The sequence below is a fragment of the Equus quagga genome, chromosome 6, assembly GCF_021613505.1.
Source record: "Equus quagga isolate Etosha38 chromosome 6, UCLA_HA_Equagga_1.0, whole genome shotgun sequence".
NCBI lineage: Eukaryota > Metazoa > Chordata > Mammalia > Perissodactyla > Equidae > Equus > Equus quagga.
The window spans coordinates 135,159,218-135,177,843 of record NC_060272.1 but is presented as its reverse complement, the minus strand read 5'-3'; the positions used below and the strand labels follow the sequence as shown (position 1 = coordinate 135,177,843).

The following is an 18,626-nucleotide window of genomic DNA, read 5'->3' as shown; positions in this document are numbered from 1 at the left end:
TCTTGCGTCTGTGATGGGGGAGGTGGGCTAAGCGGGGCCATGCTCCCCCCACCCCACGCCTGGCTCCTGGCCCTGCCCCCCAGGGTCCCAGGGAGTGGAGGGAGGTCAGCCCTGGAGCACTTGATGCAACAGGAGGTGTGGCCGGCTCCCGCAGCCCGGCTGGGCTGTCCTGTCCGGGGTGAGCCGTCCTGTCCCTGGTGGCCCAAAGCCTAGGGTGGTGGGCAAGGGTGAGGACACGAAATGGCCCCCGAAGGGAGACGCAGGCTGAGCAGGCCCACTGGGAGCTGCCGGCCTGGGCGTCAGCTGCCTTGTGAGGAGGGCTGGGGGGACCAGGGTGGGACCCTCCGTTCTGGCCGCACAGGGACACCTGGAGCCAGGCCGGTCCCGAGCTCCAGGCAGGCCTGGGCGTCGGTGTTCCTCAAGCTGCCGTGGTGATTCTGGCGCACGGACAGGTTGATGGGTCTTGGCTGCAGGAGGTGTGGGCTGGGCAGGGGCAGGCTGGGGGCAGGAAAGTGGGCCCAGGGGGCGTGGAACAGAACAGGTCCCCTGAGGACCCTGTGGGAGGATCCACAGGAACAAGGAGGGCACCAGCACTGCTGGAGGAACCCAGAACTCAGCCAGGAGGAGCCTCCCACCCAGCAGCGTCTGGACCCCACTCTGTGTGGGGAGGTGCCACTGCCCACCCTCCCAGAGCCCAGGCTGCGGCACAGAGAACACAGAGTCGGGCAGTGGCACAGGCTGCACTGGGTGTTTTGGAAGCCAGAGCAGGTCCTTGTGGAGGGAGGGGACAGTGTAGCTACGAGGAGGGAGCAGGGGCACAGGTGTAGGGCAGGGGCCAAGGACGTGGCCAGGAAAGCACAGGCCAGGTGCAGGGGTCAGCACTGCCCAGAGCTGGACAGCGGCGGGGTGTGGGGTCAGCGGACCGAAAGGTGGCCTCGACCTCAAGAAGTAGCCTTGTTTCAGCCTGGGTATCAGGGGCTAGGAGGGTCTACACCAGGCTGACCTGAGTGTGTCTGTGGCCACCAGGTGAGTTACAGGTGTAGGTGCAGAGTAGGTGTAGATGTAGATGCAGGTGTATGTGCAAGTGCCGGTATGGGTGCAGGTGTGGGTGCAGGTGTGGGTGCAGGTGTGGGTGCAGATGCGGGCGTGAGTGCAGGTGCAGGTGCAGGTGTAGATGTGGGCGTGAGTGCAGGTGCAGGTGTAGATGTGGGCGTGAGTGCAGGTGCAGGTGTGGGTGTAGATGTGGGCGTGAGTGCAGGTGCAGGTGTGGGTGTAGATGTGGATGTGGGTGTTGGTGCAGATCGAGGTGCAGGTGCAGGTGCAGCCATGGAGAGAAGATGTGGGTCACTGGGGAGAGCATGTGTCGTGGGAGGGAGAGGGCCGTGCTGCCTCCATGTCAGGGTGCCAGATGGGAGGGTGCCCGTGAAGGTTCAGGAGAAGGGGCGCCCAGGGCTGGGGCTGAGGGCAAGGGTTCACAGCAGGAGAGCAGCACAGAGTGGGCTGAGAGGTCCCCTCTCCCTCTGCCCTTCCTCCCTCCCTCCACTTCCCCATCCTAGCGTCCCGTCTGTGTCCCAAGGCCTCCAGCCGTCCCTGTGGAGTGGGGGGGTGGGCAGAAAGTGGGGGAGTGGGCGGCAGGCCATTTCCATGGGGAAGTCATCAGCCACCACCATCCTCCACCCCACCCCCTCTGCTGGGCGCTGGGCGGCAGGATGCCGGGCCGCGAACCCTGGGCTACAGGCTGTGTTGTGAGCTGTGGGCTGTGGGCCGCCGCCTGAGTCCTGTCTCTCTGTGCCTCCAGCCAGCCCCCGGCCTCCCCCAGCACGCAGGAAGCCATTCAGGGGATGCTGTCCATGGCCAACCTGCAGGCCTCCGACTCCTGCCTGCAGACCGCATGGGGCGCCGGCCAGGCCAAGGGCAGCTCCCTGGCGGCCCACGGCGCCCGGAAGAATGGGGCTGGTGGCAAGAGCGCGGGCAAGCGGCTGCTGAAGAGGGCGGCCAAGAGCAGCGTGGACCTGGACGACTATGAGGAGGAACAGGACCACCTGGACGCCTGCTTCAAGGACTCGGACTACGGTGAGCACCGCGGGGACCTCTGCAGCCGAGGGGGGCTCCTCCCCGGCCCCTTTCATGAGATGAGGTTCACAGACATTAAAAGTCACCCTTTAAAAGGATGCAGCTCAGTGGTGCTCTGTGTATTTGAGGGTGTGCACCCCCATCGTCACCTGAGAGGAAGCCCTGCCCACAGCCGCCGGCAGTCCCGTCCTCCCTGGCCGCCATAGCCATGGTCCCTGCTGCCTCCAGATGTCCCCTCCCAGACATGTCGTGTCAAGTATGGAATCGCAGGAGGCTGGTCCTCTTGAGCTCTGTGGGGTCCCCCTGTGGCAGCACCCCTTCCCTTTCTGGCTGAGTGCTGTCCCCCTGGAGTCCACGCCACATCTGCTCATCCAGCCTCCATCCACGACACGGGGGGCTTCTGCCTCTTGGTGCCTGTAACTCGTCTGCTGTGAATGTGGTGTGTGGGCTGTCTTGGCCCATGTGCACACGCCCCGGTGTGTACCTGGGAGGGGCATTGCTTGCTGGAAGGCTGCTGCCTCTTGCTCTCCTGGGACCTGTCTGGCCGTCCTGCATGCAGCAGCACCACTCCACGCTCACAGCCGCGTTCAGACCGCATCCCCCGGCTGTCTCTGTGTGGATGGAGAAACTGAGGCCCAGGGTGGCTGGGGACTGTGTCTGAGGTGGGCAGTGGGTTGGGGGCTAGGCCATGGCTATGACCTCCTCCTAGGGGAAGGGACCCCTCCCACCATAGGCCCTGCACCCGGGCTCCAGGGCTCCGGAGGAGCTGCCTTTGGCCGCATGGGGGGTTCAGAGCGAGGAGCTCCCTCCATGCCTGGCCCACTGCTGGGCATGTCCCCTAGGGTGCAGCCTGCTGGCACCGGCCCGCTGTTCACTCCCAAGTGGGCTGCAGGGTGCTGGCACGGCACCATCCGAGGGTCCGAGGGCCACTTGGTGGGGCTGGCCCTGCCCCGTCTGCTGGACACATTGGGCCTCGCAGTGGAGCCTGCTGGTCTGACAGGCAGACTGACAGCAGAGCGGACTCTGTTCCTGGGCTCCCTCAGGGCATGGAGTGGGTCCTGGGGCTCAGATGCCACCGGCCCTGGAGTGTGAAGGTCACAGCCTGTGGTGGGTGGCACCTGGCACATCCCCTGGCAGCCATGTGGGCTCCCTCCTCCCAAGACTCGCTCAGGCAGCCTGTGGGCCGTCAGAAGTTCTCTTCTCTGCTGGCAGCAGAGAGCCCGACGGTCTGAGAAGAACCGGGCACCAGTGGGGGCTGTGGCCAGGCTGGGCCGGCACCCCGGGGGCTGGATGGGGCCTCTCACCCAGCCGGTCCCTGCCCCTCTCTGCACCTCAGGGGGGCCTGGGCTAGACGATTCTGGGATCACCTGTGCCCGGGGACACCAGTCACCAGTTGGCCAGCGGCTCAGTTCTTCTTCTCTTGTCCCCTAGTTTACCCCTCCCTGGAGTCCGACGAGGACAGCCCCGTCTTCAAGTCTCGGTCCAAAAAGAGGAAAGGCTCGGACGACGCTCCCTACAGCCCGACAGGTAGCAGGGGGGCCAGGAGGGGCTCTGTCCACCATGACGTGAGCCACGTGGGCCCCTGGCTCTGTGTGGGGCTCAGACGGGGTGCCCCCTTCCTGCGGGAGCCTGACTGGGGCTCCCTCCCATGACCCCAGCCTGGGTGCCTGTGCAGCTCACCCGCAGGCATCCTGGCTCCTGCGAGAGGGCCATGCAGGGCCCACGGGGGCAGGCCTCTGCCAGCGGCTCCTCAGTGAGCAGCCCCAGGAGGCCCACCTTCGCACGGGCCCCCTCTTGGCAGCTGGTGGGGTGGGGGCCTTGTCCACCTTCCGCATGACCCCTGCCTGCTGTCTCCCAACTTGCTGGCACGGGGACCCCCCTACCCTTGGTCATTGCGCTGACCCTCCCCGAGTGGTAATGTGTCCCTGGGACTCGAGGACAGACTGCAGTGGAATCGGGGCACCCAGGAGGGTGCAGGGTGGCGCGGCACTCGAGGCAGGCTGGCCTTCTCTCCTACAGCGAGGGTCGGCCCGTCGGTGCCAAGGCAGGACAGGCCTGTGCGTGAGGGGACCAGAGTGGCCTCCATCGAGACCGGGCTGGCAGCCGCTGCGGCCAAGCTGTCCCAACAGGTGAGCAGCGGTCCCTGCTTGGGCTCAGGCACCCCAGACGCCTCTGCTCCTTCCCAGCCCTGTGCACAGACCACCCGGGCTGGGGGCTGCCACAAGCTTGGGAACATTTGAGTGTTGCTGACCCCATTCCTCCAGGCCCCCAAGTCCCTCAAATGGGGTGTGAGGAAGCCCAAATGGGGACAGAAGTCCCACGGCAGCTGAGTCGGGTGCCAGGGGGTTGGGGTGATGGGTGGGGGTCCGTCCTACACCCACCACTAGGTAAACTCAGATTGAGCGGGGCCCAACTACGTGGCCAGTGCTGGTGCCGCATTTGTGTGTCCCTGTGTCCAGGACGGCCCACCTCACGGCGGGGTGTGTTGGTCCCTCCACAGGCCCCCACACTGCTCTGGGGGGCTCACGGTGGCCAGATGTGAGGCTCAGGCATAGCCCCGCAGTCCCAGCCCTTCCTGCTCCTGCAGCGCCGGCAAGCTCTGCTTTACCAGAGTGGCCTCCTGCCCGGGGGGCCGAGCCATGCAGGCTGCTCCCCAGCCTCTGAGGCCCAGCCAGCCCTGCCAGGTAACATGCCTGCGTGTTTTGTTCAAAGGAGGAACAGAAAAGCAGGAAGAAAAAAAACACCAAAAGGAAGCTGACTCCCAACACCGCCTCCCCCTCTGCCTCTGCCAGCACCACCTCGGCCTCTACCACCTCGGCCAGCACCACCTCGGCCTCTACCACCTCGGCTTCCACCACCTCGGCCTCCACCACCTCGGCCTCCATCACCCCGGCCTCCACCACCCCGGCCTCCACCAGCACGGCCAGCAGCCAGGCCTCGCAGGAGGGCAGCTCGCCTGAGCCCCTGCCGGAGTCGCACAGCAGCAGCCTGGCTGACCATGAGTACACGGCAGCCGGTGCCTTTGCCGGGGCCCAGGCTGGCCGCACCTCCCAGCCCATGGCCCCCGGGGTCTTCCTCACACAGAGGCGGCCCTCTGCGTCGTCCCCCAACAACACTGCTGCCAAAGGTACCGTGCCCGCCGGCCCTGAGTGGCCTACACTCACAGACTGTCCTCTAGACAGGTCTTCTTTGTCCCCCCAAAGCCCTGAGCACGTGTGGCCCCGCTCTCCGTCAGTGTGTGAAAGAAATGGTCCCACTTGGGTAGAGAGCGAGGGTTACCCACCAGGGGGTTCTGGTCACCTCCGAGTGAGGTCCAGCCCCCTCAGGCCCTCAGGGCCTCGGCTTTGGGGCCCGGCTTGGAGTCAGGGTGTGGTCAGCAGTTTGCCGAAAGTTCGCTGGGAGGGGCCCCGGGTGACCCAGGCTCCTCTGTGTGAACTAGGGGTGGGACAGGAGGCGGGGTCCCATGGTGTCCCCACTGTCACCCCCAAGGCGCCTGATCTGTGTGCACCGTGGCCGCGAGACCCAGCTGGCCCTGGACACAGGGCGTGGCTGCAGGTGCCCTGCCGCCAGAAGGTGGGGCGGGGCCCTCACTTTGTAGTACTGTGTCCTCTGCCCGTCCCCACCCACTCAGCACAGCGCAGCCCCTCCACCGCAGCCCCCTAGTCCACGCAGCCTCTGAGCCACTCGCTTTGTCGCCGATTGGTCGTTTCGCAGGGGTGTGGAGACCAGGGCTCGGGCGTCGCAGACCCTCGTACAGAGGGGTTGCAGACCGCCCTGCGCGGGGCTCCTCCTGCCCCTTCGCTCATCGGCCTTTTTGTGTCTCCACCTCTGCTCCCAGGAAAACGTACAAAAAAGGGCATGGCCACCGCCAAGCAGAGGCTTGGGAAAATTTTGAAAATTCATCGGAACGGGAAGCTGCTCCTTTAAAGTTTGGAGAGCCAGGACCCTTCTGCTCCGCTCAGGACCCCGGAGCCCCGCGAGAACATCAGCCCCGAGGAGGGCGGCCACGCTGCCTCACCCCAGGGAGGGCCTGGCCTCCTCCCGGCTACCACGCCCCCCCGCATGAGCACCTGTTGCTTCAGCAGGCGGAGCTCGCTGATACGGACACATGTCCTTTCTCAAGTTGCTTAGAGTGACCAGTTCCCGCAACGCGGCCCTGCCAGTTTGAGGACCATTCCAGTTTCAGGACAGCCTCCAGGCACTCCAGAGTGTGGGTGTGATTGCAGGGCCTCCGCAGCTCTGCTGGGAGCACAAGTCCTTCGAGGAAGGAGTGAGCCAACGCTCACCAGGCTCAGAGTCTGAGCTGGCCATAGGCTGGCAGCCTCCAGAGGCTTAAAAAAAGGCAAAGAAGACTAGAGAGGAAGAGGAGAAAGTGGGGTGTTCATGTGCCCCTCTTCTCTTCCTGAGTAATTCTCAGACAAGTCCAGAGAGCATTTGGCCCAGCCAGGTGAGGGGCTTCTGTGCTCTCTGGCCGGCAGGTGGCAGGCCGAATGGTGGATGTTGTGCCCTGAATGCCTGGGGCATTTCTTGGGACGACTGGGGCCGGCAGCAGGGTCAGAGTGTTAGTGGGCAGGGGAGCCTCCATGGGGTCCCTGGGGAAGGGCTCCAGCCCAGCCACAATGTGGGGCCCAGGGGGCTCCGGCTAAGCCACATGGGTGGGCCTCATCCAGCCCCATCAGCTACACTCCGAGAAGCACTTCTCAGCCAAGGCGCCCTGCCCTGGGCCTGGTGGGGTGGCTGGGCAGCCAAGGATGCAGGGGCAGGCACTTCTGTCTTGTCACCTGTTGGTGTTTGGTGTCGAGTGCATGGTGGCTCCTGGACCATGTGTCCACCCATCGACACGAAGGGGCTGGATTTGTTTCTCAGGCAATCCTGTATTTTAATTTTAGATGTATTTCCTGAAGCATATTTTTCATAGAATGTAGCGTGTAAATAGCTTTTTAAATAACTTTTTTTATAAGAGTAAAAGTATCTTTAGGAATTTCTTTCTATAGAGTCCTTCATTAACATTTCTACAAGTTTTTTGCCGAGTATGATGAACAGTTGGGTTTCTGATGCTTTTCCTTTTCCTTCTTCCTTTCGATTGTTACGGTTATTATTACGATTATTTCTTTTAGGACTAAAGTATTGCCTGAAAAACAAGTGATGTCTGTGCAGCCTTATCTCTGTCTTTACAGAAGCAAGCAGTACACACGAGATCTGTTTCAGACCCGTCTGAAGAGGAATCTTCCACTTGAATACCAGCTCTTTCTTTCCCTCTTGTTGACGAAGGGGTGGGGACAGTAATTTCACTAGCACCTTGTGGAGTGTTCTGTGTTTTGTGATGCTGTAATTTATTAATGTTTGTAGCTTTTTATATTTGTACATTTCTTATGAGCTTTGTTTATATGCCCGTCCCTGGGTGTTCTGTCCATGAGGAGAGGCAGCTTCGCACAGGCCTGGCCACCCTCGTCCTGTCGGGGGGATGCGGCCCCGGGCTGGGAAGGCGAGGCTCCCGGGGCCCCGACCTTCCTGCCCGGCGTTTGAAGGTCTCCCGTCCTTGTTGAACATTTATATGGTCTAACCCGGCCATCAGGCTGTTCTCTCGCTCGCTCTCTCTTTTATTTTTTTAATTTTATTATTATTATTTTGGCAACATGTACATTTCTAACAAAGTTTATTGTGGCTATTAAAGTGTTTTATTTCCCAATTCATATTACTCTTGTATCGAGTCCATGAGGTCTAAGGCAACTTAGACCAAAATTTTAAAAGAGTAAAACTATTTCAGGTTTTGTACAGAACCACGTCTGCGTCATTTCTGCCTCGTCTGCCGTCGTCTCCCCCAGTGGTGAGGGCGGTGGGGTCCTCAGCTGCGGGAGGGAGGCGCTGTGGGCCGGTGGGCGGGGTGTCGGGGGGCAGTTGTGCCAGGCACAGGCCCCGCCACCAGCATGCCCCTCAGAAAGCCCCCGGATTTCCCACAGGGCCCGTGCACTGCCCTGCACCCCAAAGCTGCAGCACCCTGAGCCAGCCTGCAGAAGATGGCAGAAGAGACCCCCAGGTGGGCAGCCTTTGGGACCCCAGTGATACCAGCCCCAGCCCCCGGCGTCCTTGGGAGCCTCTAGAACTTTCTTAGGGCTCACAGGTGTGCAGCTGAGCCGAGTCCAGTGAGCACAGGGCTGCACATGGAGGCACCAGGAATGTGTGCAGGATTTCTGTCTAAATCCGACTTATTCACAACAAATGAAACAAAGCAGACCCCCCCCCCCCCCCCCCCCCGCCCCGCAACAGATGTACATCGTAGTGAGCATTGTGGAGTAGGATGATCGCAGAAAGACCAGCCGGCCGGAGGGGCCACCGTGAGGAAAGCCTGGGCCCTGGGACGCAGCATTCTCCCCAGGCACCCACACAGCCTGAGTCCACACCACTGGACCCCACAAGAGGTGGTGGCCTCTGCACACCCCTAGGTCGGGCACTCCCCCTGCCTGCCAGCTGTTCGGTTGCTGCCCAGATCCAGCCAGATTCTGTGGCTCCCTCTGGGGTCCTCACACTCTCACCTCAGGGCCACTGGGGGACCCTGCCTGGTCCTGGGCTGCTCTGTGCAGCCCCTCCAGGCTCAGCTCTGGACCCTCACCACATCCAGGCCAGCCGGTTCTGCCCCCGGGCCCTTGAGGCTGAACTGTCTGGGTGCTCCTTGGGTCCCCCCACCCCAGTGTGGCTGTGGGGACTGGACGTTCAGAGGGCTGCGCAGGAGCTGGGGCCTGGGCCTGGGGAGGGGCTTGCAGAGGGTGCCCAGAGTTTCCAGCCCCCCACCCCGTCTGGAGCTCCACCTGAAAACTCCTGGTGCCCCCATCAGTGGCCCTGGCAGCCCGTGTGCAAGGTGTCTGGGCGTGTGTGTGAGCGAACCTGGGATGTGCATCTCTGGGTGTGCTCGCGTCCCCTCAAGCTTGGCCCTGGCTGCAGCCCTCCTGGGGTCTTCTCCGCCTCTCTGTGCAGGGCAGACAGCCCAGTGACTGACCTGGGAGGGGAGGGACAGGGAGACCTCACGGACCCAGCCCCTCACCTGACAGGTGCATCAACAGCCCAGAGAGAAGCCCTGCGGGGACCAGACTTGAGTGCTGGGGGGCCTCTCTGGCTCACCACCATTTCTCAGCGCCCTGGTGGCAGGTGGCTGTGTGAGTGGAGCACGTGCGTCCTGTTCACGTGGCCCCAGGGGCGGCAGGATGCCAGCAACCTGGAGCTCCCACTCTGGGGACAGCTGCCCCGGAGAGCCCCCTGGCCAGCTACAGACTTGGCAAGAACAAAACACCAAGGGCGGGCGTCAAGCCTCTGAGAGGTGGTGCTGTTTGTTACTGCAGCCTGTGCTCACCTGGTCTGAGCGGGACGCACGCGTGGGGCAGCCTGTGCACGGACACCACTGGGTGGAAATAAACAGACTGCCCCTGGGCTCACCGCTAGAGGCAGCTTGGACTCCAGGGCGGTTTCTGAGCACCTGCTGTGTGCCCCGCTTTGTGTAGAGAACCTTCGGGAGCCCTCACTGGGGCCAGGCACAAGCCCATTTGGTGGAGGAGGACCCAAGCTGGAGCGGGAACCAGCTTCCCGACGCCCCTCGGGGAGCCCAGGCCTTGCCAGCCCTGGGACCCACCCCGGTGTCTGTCCCCTCTGCAGGGAGGACACCCCGTGGGTTTTCTCACATCCTAGGCAGACACGGGTCTGGGAGGGTCCCGCCAGCTGCCCCTGGGAGAGGGGAAGGCCCCAGGGCAGGCGGCCGGCCGTTGGGGTGGTCAGACATACCGGGTGGGGCTGGAGCTGGCTGAGTGCCAGGGGGCATCCAAACGGTTGGGGAACTCCAGGTGATGGGGAGCCCCCTGGGTTACTGAGCAGGCGCAGTGGGCTCTCAGGAGAGTAGCCCGCTGGGGGCCGGCCAGGGACGAGGGGCTCCCCGTCCGCCATGCTCCCCTCCTCCCTCCCGTCTCCCCCCGGGGCTCCCCCTCCCCTGGGGCTCCTCCCCCTTCCCCTCCTCTCTCCTCTCCTCTCCCGCGGGGCTCCCCTCCTCCTCCCCTTCCCCGCAGCTACCCCCTCCCCTCCTTCTCCCCTCCCTCCCAGGCTCCCCCTCCCCCCAGGGTCCCCCGCCTGGGCCCCTCGGGCGCGTGTTCCCATCATCTCCGTGTGGCGGGGAGCTCAGCTTCGCAGGGTCCTACCAGGTGCCCAGAGCCCCTGACCGACCAGCCCGGACCCGCGGGAAGGGTCCCCCAGGGGCAGTGCCGAGAGCGCCCACCAGGGGGCAGGGGCGGGCCGGGAACGGGCGGGCCGGGAACGGGCGGGCGGCGGCTCCTCCGGGCTCCTGCCGAACGGACCGCGCTGGGGGCTGGGACTGACAGTCAGGTCCGCGTCGTCCTGAGCTGGGCCAGGCCGGGTGCCAGGACCCGTGTCGGCGCATCCGCCCTCACAATTGCCCCCTGGGGAAGGTCCTAGGACTGCTTCTCTCAGACGGGAAACTGAGGCACAGAGTCTCGCAGCTGGTGGAGCTGGGGTTCAAGTCCAGGCAGAGCCTTTGGGCTTATGAGGGAAACTACCCCACAGACGGCGGGCAGCTCCCCAAGGCCCCAGGAGAAGGAGCTGTGCCCAGAGCAGAGAGAAAGAACTGCTGCGCAAAGGCCCTGAGGTGGGGACCAGGTGAGAGGCGGTCTCTGAGGCCCACTGGAGCGAGGGGCTGAGCGCGGGGCAGCAGGCAGGCTGCCCTGTGGCCCTCGGATCTTTCCCAAAGGCACTGTGCCATCCCCTCACCCGGCTCTCCCCTCCATCACGGGGTCTCCCTCCTTCCCAGGCTGCAGAGACCCTGAGCCCCAGCGTCCACCACTCCTCCCCCTCTGGGCCCTGTGCCCACCGCCGTGCACAGCCCTGAGCGAGGAGCCCTCTTTGCAGATGGGGACACTGAGGCAGGTCTCGCGGGCGACGCGTGGCTGCGGGGAGTCTCTGCATGCTTGCCCACGGTGCTGCGAGGCTGGATGGAGAGTCGAGGGGGCCCCCAGGCAGTGTGTAAGAAGGATGCTGCTGCTGTGAAGATGCGGCCGCGGTCTGTTACTGGTGGTTCCCAATAACAGTGCGTAGGCGTCGGATCTGAGACATCAGACCCCAGCGCTAAATCCAGTGGCTTCACATAGAGACGACGCTGCCTGTGGCCACATTCCTGAGCACCTACTGTGTGCCAGGCAAGGTGCTGCTAGCTTTCCCACGGCTCGTCACACAGCCACCCCTGCGCCTCAGCCTGCGGGGAGAGAAGGCCTGGGTCATAGGACTGAGAGGCTTCTCAGAGGAGGTGACCTATGAACAGAGCCCCAAGGGCCGAGGAGAAGAGTGTTGGCACCAAAGGGACAGCCTATGCAAGGGCCCTGGGGCAGGAGTGAGCTTTATAGGGAACAGTGGGGGGCAGTGTGGGTGGGGAACAGGGAATGGAGAGCTTTGCAGGGTCCCAGCAAGGCCTCATCCCCGCCAGGCCTTGGCCCAGGCTGTGCGCCCTGACAGGAGCAGCTGCATTGCTGGCCCAAGGAGCCCCTGACAGGCCCCAGACCACCTTGGCTGTGGGACCTCAGCCCTCAGCTTCCTCATCAGCAGAGCAGGCGATGCTCTGACCCTACTCAAGGTGCTGCGGGCCGTCTCCTCCCCACAGGCTGCCCTTCCCACTTGCCCTCCGCAGGGGCACTCCCCACTCCCCTGCCCACCTGCCCTGAGGGCCTCTTAGTTGTGTGACCTCTGGCAGGTTGCCTCCCCTCTCTGGGCCTCTTCTTCCATCCACCTTCCTGATGTAGAGGCGAGGGATGGAGGGGAGGCCCCAGCTGGAGCTGAGGAGGCAGTGTCCCCACCCGGCCTGCCCTACATCCTCTGTCCGCCATGCCCTGCAGAGGCCTGCCCACGCGGGAGGCCGGTCACAGCAGGACACAGCTGGGCCCCAGCAGCCAGCCTGGCCTGGGAGCATCTGCTGAGGGAGGCGCCACACGGACCTGCGGGGTGTGCAGTGTGGGCTGGAGGCGGCTGGGCAGGGCGTGAACCCAGGCGCTGGCCCTTGGTGGCCGTCCAGTCCTGGGGCTGTCCCATTAGACCCCACTCACCTCCAGGCTGCTGTCTCCTGCTCATATTTTGGAGTGGATCCTTACTTTTGAGGACTCACAGTGTGCGTTTCCCGAGTCCAGTGGACCGGGTAGGGTGGGAGACGCTGGGGGCAGAGGTGGCCGGGCTGCAGAGGGGTGGCCATGGGAGGGGAGCGCGGCCGGCTGTCGGCGGCCTGACAGATGGGCTCCCTCCTCCACCGCCCGCCTTTCCCAGGCTGAGTCCGGCCGGCCTTCTCATCCAAACATCCAGGGGATGCCACCGCGGCAGAAAAATGATGCTGTTCCATTAACATCTGACACGGATTTGCAGGCCCCAAACAGACGGGCGCGCGTGTAAACACCGGCCTGGCTGGGCCCCCGCCCGCCCGGCTCAAAGCGGGATCCTCGTAATTAATTGTCCGCCCGCTGGCCCCCCGCCCCGCCACCCCGGCCAGTGTGGTTTTGAGATTGCAGCCCTCCAGGCCCCCCGCAAACTGCATTTCCCAAACAGCGGATGTGCCCTAGCTGCCGGAAGGAGCAGAGGGAAGCGCCCGGCTAGCGGGCGGGGCCCAGCTCCCCCCAGGAGCCCGGGGGGTCAGGTGCCGAGAGGGCGCAGCCCCGGGCCCAGGGGCCTCCAGCCCACTGAGCGCCTGGCACGGCCAGCCGCAGTTTCTCATTCCACTCGATTCGGCTGACTTTGTGAGGGTGTAAGCCACCTCGACATTGTTACAACATGTGTCTTTTTACCTCGAAGAGAGAGGATGCTAGAATGCTATTCTAGAACATTCAGCATCAGTGACACCTCGCGCACGCGCACGTGTGTGTGTGTTTGCACCACCAATACCTTCTCTGCTTGTCAAAGGGAAGCTTAAATAAACAGCAGCAATTCTCCCCCATGTGTAGACTAAGCTTTGATCTGCGGCAGCCCCACATTTCTATTTCCTCTCTTCCCTGCTTTTTGGGTTCATTTCTTTTAGAGTTTAGGAAAACTGCCTGACGTTGCCAGTGGGGGCTATCAAAGGTCTTGCTGCTCGGCACCCCAGCTGGTGGGGTACCCCACTGTGAGCTGTGATATGGGCACAGTCATCTTACCTTCGATGGGCTCATGGACGGCCCACGGTGTGTACTGGGATCGGATATTTGCTCATTTATCCCACCTTTAAACCTGGGAAAGAACGTGGTCCTGCTTCCTTCTTCTTGAGTTTTAAACCGTCTGACGGGTCCCCTGGGGTGCCTGGGGTCCCCAGCTTCTCCGTGAACATCCGGCGTCTGTGGCCCGAGTCGCAAGGATGTTTGTTGGTGGCTCCTCCTAGACCGTGTGTCAGCTCCAGCAGAGTTTCTCAGTGTCTGTGCTCTGCTCCTCCCAGGGTCCCTGGGGCAGTCGGGCCAGGGTCCGTGAGAAGGAGGGGTCTGGGGCCCAAGGCAGATGTGAATAGGACGCCTTCTGGGGAACGTTTTCCGTTTGTTTCTGTTTTTCTGCTCTAGACTCAGCACCATATAGTTTTCACGTCTGGGGCTTTAGAGTATGTTTCTAGCAGATCCTCCATGCTCTTCCAGACCTGGTGCACTGTGACCTGTGACGCGGTCCCCAGGCGCGTGGACGGTTCGGCTCCGTCTCGGTCTCTGTTCAGGGAGGAGGCCCTCCCCACCTTCAGACCCTCCCTGCTCCTCGCCCTGGAGGCAGACATTCTGGGAGCTCCCCACCCCACCTCACAGTCTCCGGGGACCCCAGAGCTCTGGACCTTCACCCAGGGGGCCCCTTGGAGCACGCACCCAGCTCCTCCAAGCCCTCACTCCTCGGTGCCTTGGGCCTCGGGGACCCCTCTCGCCACACCCCCACACTGGCTGGGTTCTGGCTGCGTTGGATCTCACCATCCTGCCTGCCTGCCTGAGGCTTCCCCAGGACCCCTGTCTGTCCCCCAGCTCCCTTCTCATGATCTCTAGTTCAGCTCGGAACACCGTCTCCTCTGGTCACTCTCTGCCCGGCCACCTTCCGTGGCTCCCTGCTAACTGCTTGTGGGATCCCCACAGTCCAGCCCTCTTTCTCTCTGCCCCCCCCTCCTGCGGCCCCAGCAGGGCATCCTCTGGGTGGTCAAATGCACCGTGTCCTGGCCCATTCACCCCTGAGAAAGTTTCTGTCTTGGACCTGGGTGCTGGGGCCACCAAGAGCCTCTGGCTCAGGGCAGGGAAGGGCATCAGTGACCGGCGGGTGGTGGGATGGTGAGGTGAACTGAAGGACCAGGGGCCCCGGAGAAGGGAGGGAGCAGGAAAGTGGGGGGAACAAATGGGGGCTTTGAGGAGGGGGATGGCAAAGTGGAGAGAGGGCGTGCGAGGAAGGGGGCTCAGGCTGAAGGATGCCCGGCATGTGGGGTGGGGCTGGGAGGCTGTGTCGAGCCCTGCCCTGCAGGGCTGGATTAGGACAGAGGAGTGTCCGGTGCGGCCTTTCTGGAGCCTGGGGTTATCACTGCTTCCTCTTGTGAGGCCGCTGGTGATTCATGGCCCAAGGGCTGACGGCCAGGCAGGCGGTCAGGGGCATGGCTAGGCCAGCAAGGAGGGGGGCCGGCCACTCCCACCATGGGGGGCTGGGCTGACCTGTGCGGCAGGCCTGGGCTCCTGGAAGCCCAGGTGGCCGAGTGCAGGACTCCCATCCCCCAGGCACAGCCTTGGAACCCATGGCAGACAAGTGCCCTGGGCCTCAAGCCCACATGCCCCTGTGGGGTGCTCATGGCCCCCTGGGTGCTCTGTCTCAGCCCCAGGCTTGGCTGGGCTCAGAACTGGAGCCTGCCTTCTGGGACTGGCTCTGGGCGGCCTGGAGAGGAGGGTCCCCGGCCTTGGCCCTGGAGCTTAGGCCATAAACCAGGCCTCAGAGAAGGGGCCACACAGCTCTGGGGCTGCTGGCAATTGTCCCTGTCTCCCACCCTCTGGCAGTCCAGTGGGAGACTGAGGCCAAGGGACCCAAGTGACACAAATGTTCTCAGTGGCCCGTCTCGAAGTGGGGGCTGCTCCTAGCAGCCACGGCTCAGGCTTGTGGGCAAGACAGATCACACCCCACTGGGAAGTGGGGCCCAGGTGAGGGGGGCATTGGGATTTGAACAGGGCGATGCACGGCAGACGGCTGTGTGGATGCTCCTCCTGGAAGCAAAGATGAGGAACAGACAGTCGGGGCTGAGTGGAGGCAGAGGGCCCAGGAAGAAGGGAGGCGGCCAAGAGGCCTGAGCTGGGCCAAGGCCAGGGTCATCAAGAGGACAGGATGGATTTGAGAGCCACCTGGCCCTCCCATGACCCCGAGAAGCTTAGAGAAAATGCCTAGCTAAGAGAGATGGGACCTCGAGAAACAGAAACAGGGCCATCCGATGGACTATTTGCAGTGACGGAAATGTTTATGTAGTGCAGCCGAGCACTTGAAATGTGGCCGGTATGACTCAGTTCGCAGTTCTTAATTTTGTTTACTTTTAATTATTTTGAGTTTAAATTTAAATAGCCACATGAAAAAAATCAGTGAAATAGAAAAACAATAATGAAAATCAATGAACCCCAAAATTGATTCTTTGAAAAGATCAATAACATTGATAAACCTCTAGCTAGACAGATCAAGACAAAAATTCCCAATGTCACAAATGAAAGAGTGATCATTACTGAAGATCCTGCAGACATTAAACGGATAACAAAAGAATATTATGATCGACTTTATGCAAATAAGTTTGACAACTGAGATAACATGGACAATTCCTTGAAAGACACAAATAACCAAAACCGATGCAAGAAGAAATAGAAAATCTGATTAGCCTTCTATGCATTAAAAACCTTGAATTCATAATTTAAAGGTTTTCACACACACACACACAAAATCCAAGTCCAAATGGCTTTATTGGTGAATTCTAGCAAACATTTTATAAAGATATTATATAGAACTCTTTCAGAAAATGGAGGATGAGGTAACACTTCTTACCTCATTTTGTAAGGCCAGCATTACCCTGACATCAAAACTAGAGATGTTACAAAGAAATTACAAAACAAACTAAAGCCTGTATCCCTTATGAATGTAAACATAAGATTCTCCATAAAATATTAGCAATAAAATCCAGCAATACAAAAAAAGATCATCATGTTTAACTGGGGTTTATCTTAGGAAGGCAAGGTTGGCTTAACATTCTCAAATCAATAAACGTTGTTCACCATATTAAGAGAACAAAGAAGAAAACTGTGATCACTTCAATAGACTGAAAAAAAAAAGATAATATTGAGCACCCATTCAAGTCAAAAACTTTCAGGAAACTGGAAATAGAAGGGAATTTCTTCAACCTCACACAGGGCATCTATTTATAGTGAGAAAATTCAATACTTTTCCCCCCAAAATAGAATTGAGGTAAGGCTATCCCCTCTTAGCACTTCATAGTGTACTGAGCCATTGTGGTAACGCAAGAAAGAGAAATGAAGGGCCTATGGATTAGACGACATTCACAGATGGCATTACTGTGCCCCCATGAATTCCTCAGGAATCCATGGAAGAGCTATTGGAGCTGATTTGAGCAAAGACCTGGAGCATAAATCAGTTTTGTGTGTAATGGCCAAAGAAGGAGAGAAAGAGGAAAAACTGGTAAGACTGAAGACATTGGCAAAGGCCAGTTTATCAAGGTCACAGAATATAAGATCAGTATTAAAAAATAAATTTTATTTCTATATGCTAGCAATTTACAACTGGGAAATAAAATTACAAAGCAATACTTTTCACAATAGCATAAAACCATGAAAAACTTAAGGATAAATTTAACAAAAATATTTGTAAGACTCATACACTAAAAACTACAAAAGCTCTGGGAACACATTAGAGACTTAAACACATGGAGAGAGAAACTGTGTTCATAGATTGGGAGAATCAGTATTTTTTAACTGTCAATTTCCCCCAAACCAATCTATACATTTATTGCAATTTCAATCTTAGCGAGTTTTTTGGTAGAAATTAACATGGAAATGCAAAGGACCTAGAACATCCAAAACCAGCAAAGTTTTAAAAAGAAGAACAGAGGCTGGCCCCGTGGCCAAGTGGTTGGGTTGACGTGCTCCACTTCAGCGGCCCAGGGTTTCACCGATTCAGATCCTGGGTGCAGACATGGCACCACTCATCAGGCCACACTGAGGCGGCATCCCACATAGCACAACCAGAGGCACTCACTGCTAGAATACACAGCTATGTCCTGGGGGGCTTTGGGGAGAAGAAGAAGAAGAAGAAAAGAAGAATAAGAAGAAAAGAAGATTGGCAGCAGATGTTAGCTCAGGTGCCAATCTAAAAAAAAAAAGAAAAAGAAGAACAAAATTGGATTTACACTGGTTGCTTTCAAGACTTGACATAAAGTTATAAAGACTTGTTATTAAGCTAAGTAAGTAAAACAGTGTAGTAAAAGTAGAAGAAAAGAACTGGATGGAATATCCAGAAATTAATGTGCATGTGTATGGTCAATTGGTTTTCAACAAAGGTACCAAGGCATCCCAATATGGACATGAAAGTCTTTTCAACAAATGGTGCTAGAAAAACTAGGTATCTGCCCAGGGAAAAAAAAGAACCTTGGCATTTACCTCATTCATACACAAAAACTGAGGCTGCAGGGATCAGAGGCCTTAACTTAAAGCTAACATGATGCCTATTCTGGAAGAAAACAAAGGAGAAAATCTTCACAAACTCGTGCAGACAAAGATTTTTTAGACTGAACACAAAAAGAATGAAACATAAAGTTAAAAACTGACAAATTGAACTTCATCAAAGTAAAAATATTTTGCTTTTTCTAAGTTTTTGACAAGAAAATTTTTTTTAAAAGCCACGTGAAAGACATAAGCCTGCAGATTAAAGAAGCCGAGTGAATTCCAAAGAAGACAAACACAAGAAAATCCACACCAACCAAGACACATCAGAGATAAACTTGTGAAAACTAAAGACAAAGAAGAAGTATTTTTAAAAAGTCAGAGAGAAAAGGCATATTACCTACAAAGGAAGTACCAACCCAAGTGACAGCAGATGCCTCATCTGAAACCATGGAGTTCAGAAAGAAGTGATGCAAGGACTTTCAAGTGCTGAAAGAAAAGAACTGTCAACCTCACATCCTATATTCAGCAAAACTATCCTTTATAACCGAAGGGGAAATAGATATATTCCAAGCATTAATTTATAAAAAAGATAAATAGCTATGTTAATATCACATAAGTAGAATTTAGAGCAAAGAAAATTACTAGGGACAGAGAGGGACATTATATAGTGATAGAAGCATCAATCAACCAAGAAGATAATAGCAATACTAAATGTTTATGCACTAAACAACAGATCTTTCAAGTACATGAAGCAAACACTGATAGAGCTGAAAGGAGAAATAGATAAAGCCACAGTTATGGTTGGGACTTCAGCACCTCACTCTCAGCAACTGAGAGAACACAGAACACTCCGCTGAGCAGCAGCAGAATGCACATTCTTTCCAAACAGCCATGGGAAACTTACCTAGA

The 18,626-nt window shown here is 58.8% G+C and overlaps 1 protein-coding gene across 1 annotated transcript in view; it reads left to right on the top strand.

Annotated features, from left to right (window-relative positions):
- LOC124241088 (lysine-specific demethylase PHF2) overlaps positions 1-7,766 on the top strand; it is a 28,315-nt gene extending 20,549 nt beyond the window's left edge. Inside the window, exons 15-19 of the mRNA XM_046664655.1 lie at positions 1,799-2,073; positions 3,505-3,600; positions 4,093-4,202; positions 4,786-5,200; positions 5,912-7,766. Coding sequence (XP_046520611.1) covers positions 1,799-2,073; positions 3,505-3,600; positions 4,093-4,202; positions 4,786-5,200; positions 5,912-6,000 — 985 coding nt within the window. The 3' untranslated portion in view covers positions 6,001-7,766. The remainder of the gene's footprint in view (positions 1-1,798; positions 2,074-3,504; positions 3,601-4,092; positions 4,203-4,785; positions 5,201-5,911) is intronic.
- The last annotated feature ends 10,860 nt before the right edge of the window (positions 7,767-18,626 follow it).